Source organism: Natator depressus, chromosome 2, assembly GCF_965152275.1.
Source record: "Natator depressus isolate rNatDep1 chromosome 2, rNatDep2.hap1, whole genome shotgun sequence".
Taxonomy (NCBI): domain Eukaryota; kingdom Metazoa; phylum Chordata; order Testudines; family Cheloniidae; genus Natator; species Natator depressus.
In genome coordinates this window covers 230461153-230474039 of record NC_134235.1, presented here as the reverse complement: position 1 = coordinate 230474039, position 12887 = coordinate 230461153, and the positions used below count along the sequence as shown (strand labels likewise).

The following is a 12887-nucleotide window of genomic DNA, read 5'->3' as shown; positions in this document are numbered from 1 at the left end:
TTTCCTTGGTTCTGTGCAAAGAAGAACCGTGGATCATAGTCTCTTCACATGGAAAGGGAGAGCCAGGCACCTCTACATCAGTGTCCCCTTTCCTTTAAATCCATGGAGGACGCTGTGGGTGTGGGGAACTAGGAGTATAAGGGGAGTGGCTGAGGCAGGAGATGAGCACTGTCCCCTTTGCACTCAGCATCAACACCCCAGGAAAGTTAATAAAGACAGCAGTGGCGCTTCCCTCACACCGGGATGACCCCAGGGTAGGCACTGCTGAGGAGCCTGTAGCCGTGAAGCTGTATTGGTGCCCTGTTAACAGGGAGCTGGGCAAAGCCAAGGGATAACATGAGAGCACAGGATCGCTGCACGGATGGCATTGTGTCACAATATACCTTCAAGACTTGCCGGGTTTTAGGCTGGGCCCCTAGTCTTCCCTGCCCCACAACAAAAGAATTCAGAGGAAACTCCATGAGGGAAACCTCTGAGTTTCCTGGCCCATACATGGATATTGTCCTTGGGGACAGAATCTGCCCCACAATGGCTTATTCACATTGCTAACTACTGAAAGTATATTCCACTGCAGTGGTAATCCATTGAAGTACTGCTGTTCTACCTGAAGTGCATTTTGACCATGAACCAGAGTGCTAACAACACTCAAGTGGGTAAGGAAGGAAAGAATACATTTTGTTCTCTAAGGGTATGTCTGCACTGAAATTAAAAACCTGTGGATGGCTCATGCCAGCTGACTTGGGCTCACAGGGCTCTGGCTGCAGGGACATCCACACTCGGGCTGCAGCCCCTAACTCTGGGACCCTCCCACCTTGCAGGGTCCTAGAGCCTGGGCTCCGGCCCAAGCTCAAATGAATACACCGCAATTAAACAGCCATTTAGTCTGATTCCCAAAAGCCCGAGTCAGCTGGCATAGGCCAGCTATGGCTGTCTAACTGCAGTGTGGATATATTCTAATAGCTCCCAGAAACATTTATTTTACTCTGGAGAAGTAAAATCTATTCTGTCTACATCATAACACCTTTTTAATTAAGAATGTGGCACAAGTAGTTATAATGAGAAATGATCATCATTGTTGGCGCCTGGAAAATTAGCTGTATACGTTTTTTGTTATGTGTGATAAATAAAGGCTTGTAAAGGTCACTGGTATATTGAGGAGCCAGAAGGAATAATATTAATTTAAACTGTAATAGGGTAATGATTCCATTTATTGTTTCAGCTTCTTATCTGAAATGCAAACTGCTCCTAATGTAATGAATGGACTATTATCTCAACATTTTACCTTTAAGAGAACAATGGTATTTTTCAACCTCAGGGTATAGATAATTCACTTTAGACAATGAGATTTTCATACAACTAATTCATTTTACTGAACTGAGATTAAATATGAATCATAGTTTCATTTAAACAGATCTACTGGGCCTAATACAGATACATTCTACTCTACTAATTCTACTCTCGTTATGATGCTGGTTTTACACTGGGGCAATTCAGTTGGCTTCAGTGGACTTATGGTTGACTTACACAGAAGTTAGAGTAGAGACAAGCCCATTGTATTTTATTGCAAAACACATCAGGAGTCTAAACCAGAAATGATAACCTAAAATGATAAAAGTAGTTTAACTATAATAAAAACTGTTATACATTTTCAAAAATTGTATCTGAGTGACTGCTGTGATCACAAGAAAATCTGGAAAAAATGAACAAAAATGTGGAGCACTAGGAAAAGCCCAAGAAAGTAGATCTGTTGTTTTTATAGTCACACAAGAGATCATTACCAAACATGCTATCACATTATTCATTATCTTATCTGACAGATCATCACTGTCAAAGACCTAAAGTACACTTTTCTTTCAGATGAAAACTATTCCAGTCGAAATTAGCTGTGAGAGTCACTCCTCTGCATAGCGGTTCTGAAAATTACTCTTCCTACACTCAAGAAAAATTATTTTAACGATCATAAGGTCTCAGTAAGACAACTTGCTTTGATTATTGAAAATTATATTGCTTACAAGAGCATCTTTTTACCTAGACCTAAATCATTTGGAAGAATCTGACAACATAAATGTCTATATACGTATTTAAATTTGACTTGCATGCCTTTGCTTCATGGATGAGATGAGGGTTCAACTGGTTGAGGTTACTTCCGCCTTTCTCCATTTTTTCCAGCTCCTGTAAATCTCCTGCATCTGGAAAGCTTTTATTTCCCGCATTTTCATCAAATGGCGCTCTCCTTCTATATATTCAGCCCCAATGGGATTAAGCACAATTCTTGCAAGTTCCATGCAGCCTGTACCAGCTCCACTACCAGCTGCTATGGAAATGTTCTCTTTCTAAACATCACTTCCTGTTACATACCACAGAGGCTAACTGTGCAATTACTACAATACCTGGGAGATGGAAACTGATAGGCCAAATTCTACTTTCAGTTACGCTGGTGTAAATCTGAAGTCAATGGAGTAACTCCAGATTTGAGGAACACCAGTGTAACTGAGAGGAGAACTTGCGTTAGTAGTAATCGAGATTAGGGGCCATAGCAGTGGGGAAGTTGGTTTCAGGGGCTTTACATGCTGCAGTATTGACACCAGAAACTATGAAAAAAGAAGGTAAGGGGACTGAATTATTATTCTGGAGAACAGCAGGCCCCTTAAGATTATAACCCTTATAACCTATAAGAAGAATTTCCCTTCTTTGTGAAGTTCCAAAGAAAGCCACAGATGTGTCTGAATGTATTTTTTGAATTATCCAAGATGTAACTCCATTGATTCACATGGAGTTACACCAGAGGTGAATTTAGCCCTACCCAGAATTTAGTTCACTTACCCAGAGAGTCAACTAACGGTTAATAGATTTCTTTCTGCTCTTAGATTTGTGTGTTCTTTTCTTATGAAATACAAATATTGTAGTTGGTATTTGTATTATGGGACAACTCATTATGCATAGAGAAATGAAATATGCTTTTCATTAGTTGTCAATACTATCAGAGAACTTTTACTTACTAGGTTTTGGTTGGAAGGCAAGTTCGACTCATGAACCTTAGAGAAGATGAATTTCTGTTTGCTTGTTTTCCAGACATTCAGTACACCATTGCAGTGGGTAATGAGACAGAAAGCAGGAGGAAAATCATCCCTTTCTATCAGGCCAATTAAACTTTGCTTCTCGAGTCTGTTACTCAGAAAAAGGTCTCTCATGGTGTCTAGTCTATCCATGGCATAATTTTGCCCAGGGTTTCATGTGCATCTAGGGGAAGCTGATCATCTGGGCTTTATTTCTGCATATTTGAAAGGAAAAATAATACTTTCTAGCTAATTTAAATATTTCTAAAGCACCTGTCTCTGTGGTATTCAGGTGCTACTGGAACTCATATGGTACTTTTAATCTCCAGGTTTCATAGCACTTTACAAAGACAGGTGAGCATTATTATCTCTATTTTACTGATGGGGTAACAGAGATACAGAAAGGTTAAGTGACTTGCTCAAGGTTACATGACAGCAAGTCATTAGCACAATCAGGAATAGAAGCTACATTTCCTGACTCTCCGCTCTATACACCATGGCTGCCCCTATGCTAACGTTTGGCAAACAGGCCACCATTAGGGGCATACAGTGGGGAAAGATTTTAGAGGGTAAGGAGAATTTAGAATAAAAAATGGTGATATTACACAAAACATTACGTTTATTGAGATTCTACCATTAGGAATACAGCTGAACAGCTAAAAAATAAAATGATTCTGTTCAGACAGCATGAGCGCACACCATGAATACAATCACAATCAATAGCTAAAACAAGAAGGTTTTGCTTTAGTGACTTAGATTTTTGTTGTGAACCTTACAATAGCATTCACTATGATCTACGCTCAGGAAGGCAAATCTTTTGTGCTATATGGGCATGAAACACCCTATCAAAATTTATGTTTGTGCAAGTGATACTCAAATGTTTAAGGAGGACAAGTTTGGACTCCAAAAGTATGGCATCGATTTATATAGGATCAAGGTGGCCAATTCAGCGATCGAGTATGTGAGTAGGATGGTTGGCAGTTAATGTTAAGAAATGTTTAACAGTTCTGTTAGGGAACTGAATCTACAATTTTGTTGTATTGTCTGGCACTAAACAACAAAAACTAAACAGAGGTGAGAGAGTTAACTCAAAGGCCTTCATACTTCCTTACTTCGCCCTTATTCAGGCAAAGCACCGACTGACCAAAAAAAAGAAAGAATACAGACTTCAGGTTTTGGACCATCTACAGGTGCTGACTTTAGTTTTAGCTGGTGGGCGCTCCTCTCTGCCTCCTCAGCCCACACAAGCGGCAGGTGGGGCAGAGCACAGGCAGAGTGGGGGCGGCGTCATGGTGCAGGCGCTGGGGCCCACAAAAGATTAATCTGGCTCTGCAGGTGCTAAGCATCCCCTATTTTTTTGGGTCGGTGCTTGAGCCCTGGAGCACCCACAGGGTTGGCATCTATGTCCACAGCTGTTTGCATGTGTTCTAAGCAAGGCAGCCGGAATTCTCTAGAAACTGGGGTAAGCATCTGTGCATTAGTTTGAAAGAGTAAAGTACCCACTGACTAAGTAAGAAAAGCTTGAAGAAGGGTCAGTAAATATAACTCCCCCTGCAGGCCCAGCAGTAGCTGCAGATTCCTGGTGTATTGCTATTTTGGCAGTGGTCCAGAACTGAGAGCTCAATTCTGCAATGGACTAACTGCTGTCAACTTCTACTGACTTAAATGGGATGTGAGGGTGCTAAGCCTCTCTCAGGATCATGCTCTGCGTATATCACATTTAGGACCAGCACAACATTCAATCCCTTGTAGAAACTAATGCCCTGACTCTGAGCTGCTTGTGATCTGAGATTGGTGAAGCCCAGGATGGGACGGATGGGTCAAAGTGGCTGTATACCACCTGTCTGGCCCTCTGGATTCTGTGCCCTGTCAGGGATCTGTCCAATTCCCAGCATAAACTAGAGCTTCCTGAGGGTTGCTTTCAGGGCTGCTTCTAGAAGTGGGTGAGCAGGTGAGCTGTTGCTTGGCTGCTTGGGGGGGTTGGGGGCACCAAAAACATTTTCCATCAGCAAAACAGCTAGGGTTGCTACTGGCTACTTTAACTGACACAGCACCCAAAGGGCCCGTGAAAGGGCGCTAAACTCTGGAGCGCCTCCAAGTGGCATGGTGTAGCACCACAGTCCTTTTCTCACCCCTGGCCTGCCTGCAGGTGGATGTTGGTGGGTCTTCAGTGGGTTGGCCCTCTGGCCGAGTCACAAAGTCCTTCTGGGGTAGTAAGGAACCCATTGAATAGTCTATTTTGCCCTCACTACAGTCTTCAGCCCTGGCTCTGGGCCCACTGAATTCTTCCCTTTCTTCAGGCTCCCAAACAAGTCCTGTCCCCTTCTTAGGGTTTCTGCCAATTTACCTGCGGCTGGTAGAGGAATCCAGGCCCACCCAACTCCAGGTTCCACCCCAGGGACCCTCTAAACAGCAGCCAGATATGGCTCAATTCAATTAGTTGCTGCCTCTTCCCACCTGGCCCCTTTTAGCTTCACCCTTACCTCAGGGTTAAGGGTCTTGGGTCCTCTTTCTGCAAACCCAGCTATGCAAAATACAGCCAGATACAAACTCTGGCTGTCCCTTGAGCTTCTGGCAAGAGCAGAGTACCCTTCCTCACACCTCTGATCCCAGCTAGGAACTGACCTTCTAGGTCCCACAACTTCTTTTATCTGGGCCTGCTGGGCTCTGATTGGCTGTCGCTAGCCCTTCTGACCCTTGGAGGATCAGGTCTCTCTAGCTTCCAAGATGGCTGCTTCAGTGAAGCCTCTCTAGGCAAGGCTGGAGGATCCACCTTTACTGCTCTTTTCCTCCCACCTTGCTGCTTTCTGGGGTCTGGTGTAGTAGGACTGCAGGGCCCCCTGTAGGGAGCTGCAAAGGCCAGGTACAGCCCATCACAGGACCATCACAGCAGCCAAAAATGACTCGACAGCAGAAGGAGTTGGTTGCATTGCTTTCCCTAGCCATGCCCCTCTGCTGGAGGGTTGTTGGGAAGGGGACAGAACAGGGCTGTTCTGCTGGCCCTATGCCATCTAGAGATTCCCCCTACATCTGGGTAACTCCCAGAAAGCTAGTTATACCTGCATTCTGACAGCATAAAGCAGAAGGAACATAACTCCAAATCAGGGCCAAAACACCTGAATCTCCACTGCCTTGCATGCTGGGCTAGGTCCTCAGCTGTATCAGAGCTCCTCATGCTTTGCCAGGACCAAGATGGGGTAATCTTGAGTGGATCTTTTGCACCCATTTGAATTTCACCCTAAAAGTAGAAAATTCTTTTGTGGAGCTTTTGCATTTGATCTTCTATTTAGCACTTGTAGTGATGGACATCATCATTTTCCTGGAAAGAGGTATATTCTGTAAATCCTGCTGGTGAATAATCTATGGAGACTATGGTTCATTCCAGGAACCTTGCACAGATTGCCCCATGCCTTTTTGTAAAACTGGACCAAAGTTATTTTAGAGCCTATTTAAAAAACCTGATGAAATAAGATTACTTTGGCCTTCTCAACACACACGTATTTTTAAAAAAACTGCATATTTTGCATTTTTTATTAAATTGAACATCCTTTAAAGCCTTTTACATTGGCACAACCACATCAGCCAGTTCTCCTGCAGCCCCTTACCTTCTGTGATTAGTAGAAATAATTTTCTGCAAAGTATAAAAATGTTATCTTTGGAGCTGCTAAGCTGTCAAAGTGAACAATGCCAGTCTATTTGTAGATAAAGGCAGACGCGTTCCTGTTTGGCATACAAAATGCAATTCTAGATTCATGCGTTCAGCAGTAAAATGACACATTAAACAAGTGATGTTGAGGAAAATGTGTACAATTATCATTTAAATCATCCTAGTAATTATATAAATCGAAATGTCATCGGATTTAAAGAGAAGCGAAGGGTTGACAATCATTGCCATCCACTGATTAATGCCTTTATTGGGTTAATTCTCCCTCAAGATTGGAGCAGTATTGCAGGGGGTGGGGGGTGCCCAGCTGGGCTGTGGAACTTCAGATGGGCTTCACACCAAAACCACATCAGGGTCAAGAGAATTAATAGAATTTCATACGTAATGGGTGAATAGAACTCCTGACACCCTGGTCCCAGCTTTAGCCCAGTCAAGCTTCCTTTATGCTTATAAAACCACTCTTTGAAAGTTCATTGTCTGGCAAAAGCTCTCTCTTGTTAGCTTTACTGTGATAAGTAGCATCATTTAAGTAGGAACTGCTAGTGTCAACTACACAGTGCATGCAAGTACAGCATATACAAATGAATCTCCGAGTTACAAACACCACAGTTACAAACTGACCGGTCAACCACACACCTCATTTCGAACCAGAAATATGCAGTCAGACAGCAGCACTAACTAACAAAAAAATACAGTACTGTGTTAAATGTAAACTACTAAAAATAAAGGGAATGTTTAAGAAAAGATTTGACAAGGTAAGGAAACTGTTTCTGCGCTTGTTTCATTTAAATTAAGATGGTTAAAAGCAGCATTTTTCTTCTGCATAGTAAAGTTTCAAAGCTGTATTAAGTCAACCTTCAGTTGTAACCTTTTGAAAGAACGATCGTAACATTTTGTTCAGAGTTACGAACATTTCAGGAGTTATGAACAACCTCCATTCCCGAGGTGTTCGTAAATCTGAGGTTGTGCTGTACAAGCAAATTCTGCCAAACTCGGACCTAGTGCAAGCGGGTGCAATGCCAGTCAAGTTACCCTCTTGCTCCAGGTGTTAATTTCACCCAGGATGTGGGCTTAGTGACATTATATAAAATAAACAAAATTGCACATAAAGGTAATTTCAATTACTGTAGCATTAAGGAAAGCAGTAACATGGGTACCTACAATGCAAAACATGTTTTGTGCAATATATTGTTCTGGCAATCAGTAAAATCCTGGGTAATCAGCTGACACACATCACGTGCTTATGGCATCTCTGAGACAAACAGTCTCCTCTCAGAGAAACACTTCTCAGTATGCTGCATCATTGTCCTCAGTAAAAAGAGGTACTTGTTTTACAATCAGCAGATATACTTTTTAGTTCCCAGGAGTTTGGTTACTCAGTGATCTCCACACCATATTAGGTTAATCTTTTGTAAAATAAATGTTTAAAAAATTATTTTTTTGTTAACCCCCCCCCCCACACACACACAACCAAGTGGCAAGGATTTGAAGGCTACAAGCATGGGTGGCGGGTATCAAAGGCCAGGGCAGGCTAAGCCTCTACTAACCCAGGCCATGTTCCACCCGGGGCCTCACTTTCCTCCTCCTCTCCCCTGGAGCCAGCAGGGCCACAGCTCAGGCCAGTGGCCTGGAACTTCGGCCCAACAGTGGCTCAACCCAGGGGTCAGGCTAGTGGCTGGGGCTGGCCGGGCTGGGGCTCCTCCAGTAGTGTGTGTGTGAGCCTTGGGGCTCCTCTGGCCATGGAGGGGAGAAGTGGCAGGGTCAGTGGGTTAGCCTCCCCAAAGGAGGGTTTTACCTGCCACCCATGGCTACAAGTTCATAACGATGGGTGGGATCTGGTGTGAAATGGACCAGGAATGCACCAGCAATGGGAGAGGGTGGAGTAGCAGCCGCTGGGCAGCTCTATACCATACAAGGATTCTCATAGGTAGGGAGAATCCTACACTGGCTGGAGTCACCAGCTTTAAGGCAGTTTTGTGACAAAGCTACCTTAATGGCCTGGAGAATTCATAGCTTTGATCAAAATGTTGTGTGGTTGTGGGTGGTTAGCACTTATAGGTGGGTAACTTGTAAAGCAATTTTCAAACTTCTTTTACTGGGAAGTAGTCACTGTTTTCCAATCCTGTTGTTTGGGAGATTGGGGAAGAGGTGTATAGTTTGTTTAGAAACCCTCTAGGAGAAAGTGACAGGGGATTGGTTTGCTGGGGTTTCTCTTTAAAGGAGTAGAGCATTAACTGACATGTTAGTCAGCTGGCTAGGCATTTATAGACTAGAATGATCATTTGGTCTGACACGGTAGAAAATACAGTTTCACGTTTGATTCGGCTTAAGGGGCTGTCCGTGGTCAGGAGAACAGCTGTGGCTGCCTTTTGCTTTACGGGTTAATACTCTTATACACATTCTTGTTCTGTTCTGTCCTCTCAGTAAACTTGTGCCTATTCTCCCAATTTTACCCTTGAACTGCATCCACTTTAAATAGTAACTCCTCTCCACACGCTGCACTCACCTTGCCTATTTGCTGACCTTAGCAATTTAATCAAAATCCAAGCACAGGAAATCAAATGTCTTTTAGAATCTGATCGTTCTTCTGGAGAATGTGCATGAGCCCTCTTAGAAAGGGCACAGCTTGACTATAAAGTATGAACTTCTTTATGTTTGTGACCGTGAGCTTATAGGGCTTTTATACCATTTTTGCTGTGTCTTGAATGTTTGAAAGGCACCTTTCCAAAGGGCAGTTAATTGTGCCTCAGTCAACCACACAGAAAAAGCGTTTACACTTTAAATAAAAAAAGTAAAATTATGTTTTGTTTATGGATCAGAGCTCTCAGATGTATTATTCCTCAAACTACCACATTTGGTGCAAAAAAGCATCAAATGCTGGCATGTCAGAGATGCCCACATTTGTTTGGAAAGTAGATAGAGGAAATAAATCCTCATTTTGTTAAAAATCACAGTACATTTTTTGGTGAGAAACGGATTTAATTTGGTAAAGGGCAAAATCATGGTCCTGATAAAATTAAATGGGAATTTTGCCTTTGATTTCAATAGCCCCAGGATCTGACTCAAAGAAATGTGTGACATTCTTCACACTATGTTCAAAAGGAGGCGATGTAATACTTTTCACCTATCTTGCCATAGAAAAAACATGGCATTTAAAAGGGAAGTAAAAGCACAGATAAAGGCTGCATTATGAGGTGGTATGGACAGAAACACAGGCAGGGCACGGGGAGTTTTTCAAAGGCACAAAGGGGAGTTGAGTGGCAAACTCCTATTGACTTTCAATGGGAATTGGGTGCCTAACTCCCCTTTGTGCCTTTGAAAATCTCCTTCTGGACCTCTATCAGGTGTTAAGTATTGTAATTTTATTGGCTTCAGTGGAGCTACTCCAGATTTACACCAGTGTAATTGGATAGAATTTGGCCCATTTTGTAAATAGCAGAAACATATTGGTATATATTTCTACTTGAGTTTTTATCACTTTTAAATAAGATGATCTTTTTCTAATTGGCAAAATAGGTCTTGTATTTCCCTCTCCATGTCTCTCTTATCTATGTTCTATAGGGAAATGTTTAAGAAGCATTTGCTATTTTCCAAAGAATGAGCCTTTAATACCACATTATCTGAGGAATTAGCCTCATACTGTCAAAAAATCAGTAAAACATAATAAAGAATTCAGCATAAACCTGCTAATCATTAACATGAACACTGGTATGTCTAAAATTAAAGTCCTGCCAAAATCCTGGAATGGAGTTTTCCATTTGATGTTTGCTCTCTCTTGCAGAGGTCAGTCGCAGAAGCATGCTGCCGTGAATAACTGGGGATTAACAAGAAGCAGCCTTTACACTTACAAGGCCTGACTCTAATATACACTGAGGTTGCTTTATTGCACTCTGGCAGCGTGAAAGGCCCTTAAAATGGGGGTAAAGTACATGTACTTTAAGGTCCCTTTCACATTGCCAGAGGTATGAATCACCTTCACAATATTATAGAGACAAAAAAGTAGTATGTTTTGAATACTGAAGGGCAAATTCTAAGCCTGGGCTATGGTCTGACCACTTGATGCACCAGGGTTAGACGAAACCTTCCCACCAGGCTGGTGAACTACTCAGCAGAGCCAACCCTAACCCAACAGACAAGAGTAGTTTCTACAGCTCCATATGCATCTCTCCATGTTGGGCAGGTCTTGGTGAGCTGCATAGCAATCACACCCTTGACTTCACCCTGGCCCTTCCATTGTCTACCCCCATCTGTCCCAGGTGTGCTAGTATCCAGGGAGCCCTCTGAGGACCAGAGATTCATGGTGTGCCGAGGGTATGTAACCACTGTGCCTCCCCCAAAGGCTGTCTCCTGTTGCACAGCAGAACTGCACCAGTTATCATGCAACTGTAACTGATACAGGATTCAATTAATAAATAATTAAAGGGGAGGAATATAATTAATGCCAGTCCACATGGTTTTATGGAAAACAGGTCTTGTCAAACAAATCTGATTTTATTCTATGATTCTATTGGAATGATTTAATTGGGGATTGGTTCTGCTTTGAGCAGGGGGTTGGAATAGATGACCTCCTGAGGTCCCTTCCAACCCCGATATTCTATGATTCTATTCTATGATTCTATGATTCTATTGGCAACAAGTTTGGTAGGGGTAACTTTGTAGATGTAATAGACTTTGCTGAGGCTTTTGATTTAGTACCACATGACATTATGATTAAAAATTAGCACTATACAATCTCAACAGAGCACATGATAAATGGATTAGGAACTGGCTAGCTGACTGCTCGCAAATCTCAATGAAGAATCATCATTGAATGGGAGAGTCCACAGGGATCGATTCTAGGCCTGACAATATTCAACATTTTTATCAATGATTCTGGAAGTAAATGTAAAATAACTGCTGATAAATTCATACAGAGTGAGCTAGATCACCTGGTAGCTGAGCTCATTCCACAAATATACATGAACATAATCAAATGTAAGGTCGTACATCTAGGAACAAGGAAGGGAGGTCATACTTACAGAATGGGGGACTATCTCCTAGAAAGTTGTGACTCTTGTAAAGGATTTAAAGGTCATAGTGGACAACATGAGATCCCAGTGTGATCATAGAATAACAGGGTTGGAAGGGACCTCAGGAGGTCATCTAGTCCAACCCCCAACTGATTCAGGTGATGCTGAGGCAAAAAGGGCTAGTGTGATCCTTGGATGTATGAACAGGGGAGTAGGAACTGATTTTACCTGTGGGTATAGCATTGGGGAGACTGATACAGGAATAAAGCAACTAGTTCTGGTGTCCACATTTTTAAAAGGACGTTGAAAAATTGGAGAGGAAACAGAGAAGAGCCACAAAAATGAGTCAAGAGCTGGAGAAAATGCCCTACAGTGATGAAGAGTTCTACCTGTTTAGTTTATCAGAAAGAAGATCAGGAGTTGACTTGATCATGGTGTGTAAGTACCTTAAATGGGGAGAAAATACTGGGTACTAAAGGGCTATGTAATCTAGCAGAGAAAGGCATCACAAGAGCCAGAGGCTGGAAGCTGACGCCAGACAAATACTCATTAGAAACAAGGCACTTATTTTTAACAGTGAAGGTGACCACTGGAACAAACTACCAAGGGAAGTGATGGATTCTCCATCTCTTGACATCATCACATCAAAACTGGATACCTTTCTGGAAGATGCTTTGGTCAAATACAGGTTATTGGGCTCAATGCTGGGGAAACGGGGCAAAGTTTTATGGCCTGTGTTATACTGGAGGTCTAAATAGATGATCTAGTGGTCCCTTCCAGCCTTAAAATCTAGGACTTGCAAGACTTGCCCCTGAGTGACATTAATGTTATTGATAAACATGGAGGTTGACTATTACCTGATTGACACACATGAGGAGAAAGACGGCCATTTGTTTGTTTATCTTTGGACAGCATCACGGGCCTCAGCTGATGCGACAAAATCATTTCATTCAACTTTTGCTGCAGAACCAAATAGCCTTCGGACAATTTTGATATCTAAAAAAAAAAAAAAAAAAAAAAACAAAACAAGAGAGAGATCTCCATGTTTCCAGGTAAATCAAGGGTGAAAAACTGCAGACTGGACAATACGGTAAACAGAGATTGGACAAACTGCTTCTATGCAGTACACTTCTTTTTTGAAAGCATGAAATAATTCCA

The 12887-nt window shown here is 42.4% G+C and overlaps 1 protein-coding gene across 1 annotated transcript in view; it reads right to left on the bottom strand.

Moving 5' to 3' along the window:
• The window catches only part of MYO3A (myosin IIIA), a 206509-nt gene that overhangs the window by 15225 nt on the left and 178397 nt on the right, over positions 1-12887 (bottom strand). The window contains exon 33 of the mRNA XM_074946105.1: positions 12587-12725. Coding sequence (XP_074802206.1) covers positions 12587-12725 — 139 coding nt within the window. The remainder of the gene's footprint in view (positions 1-12586; positions 12726-12887) is intronic.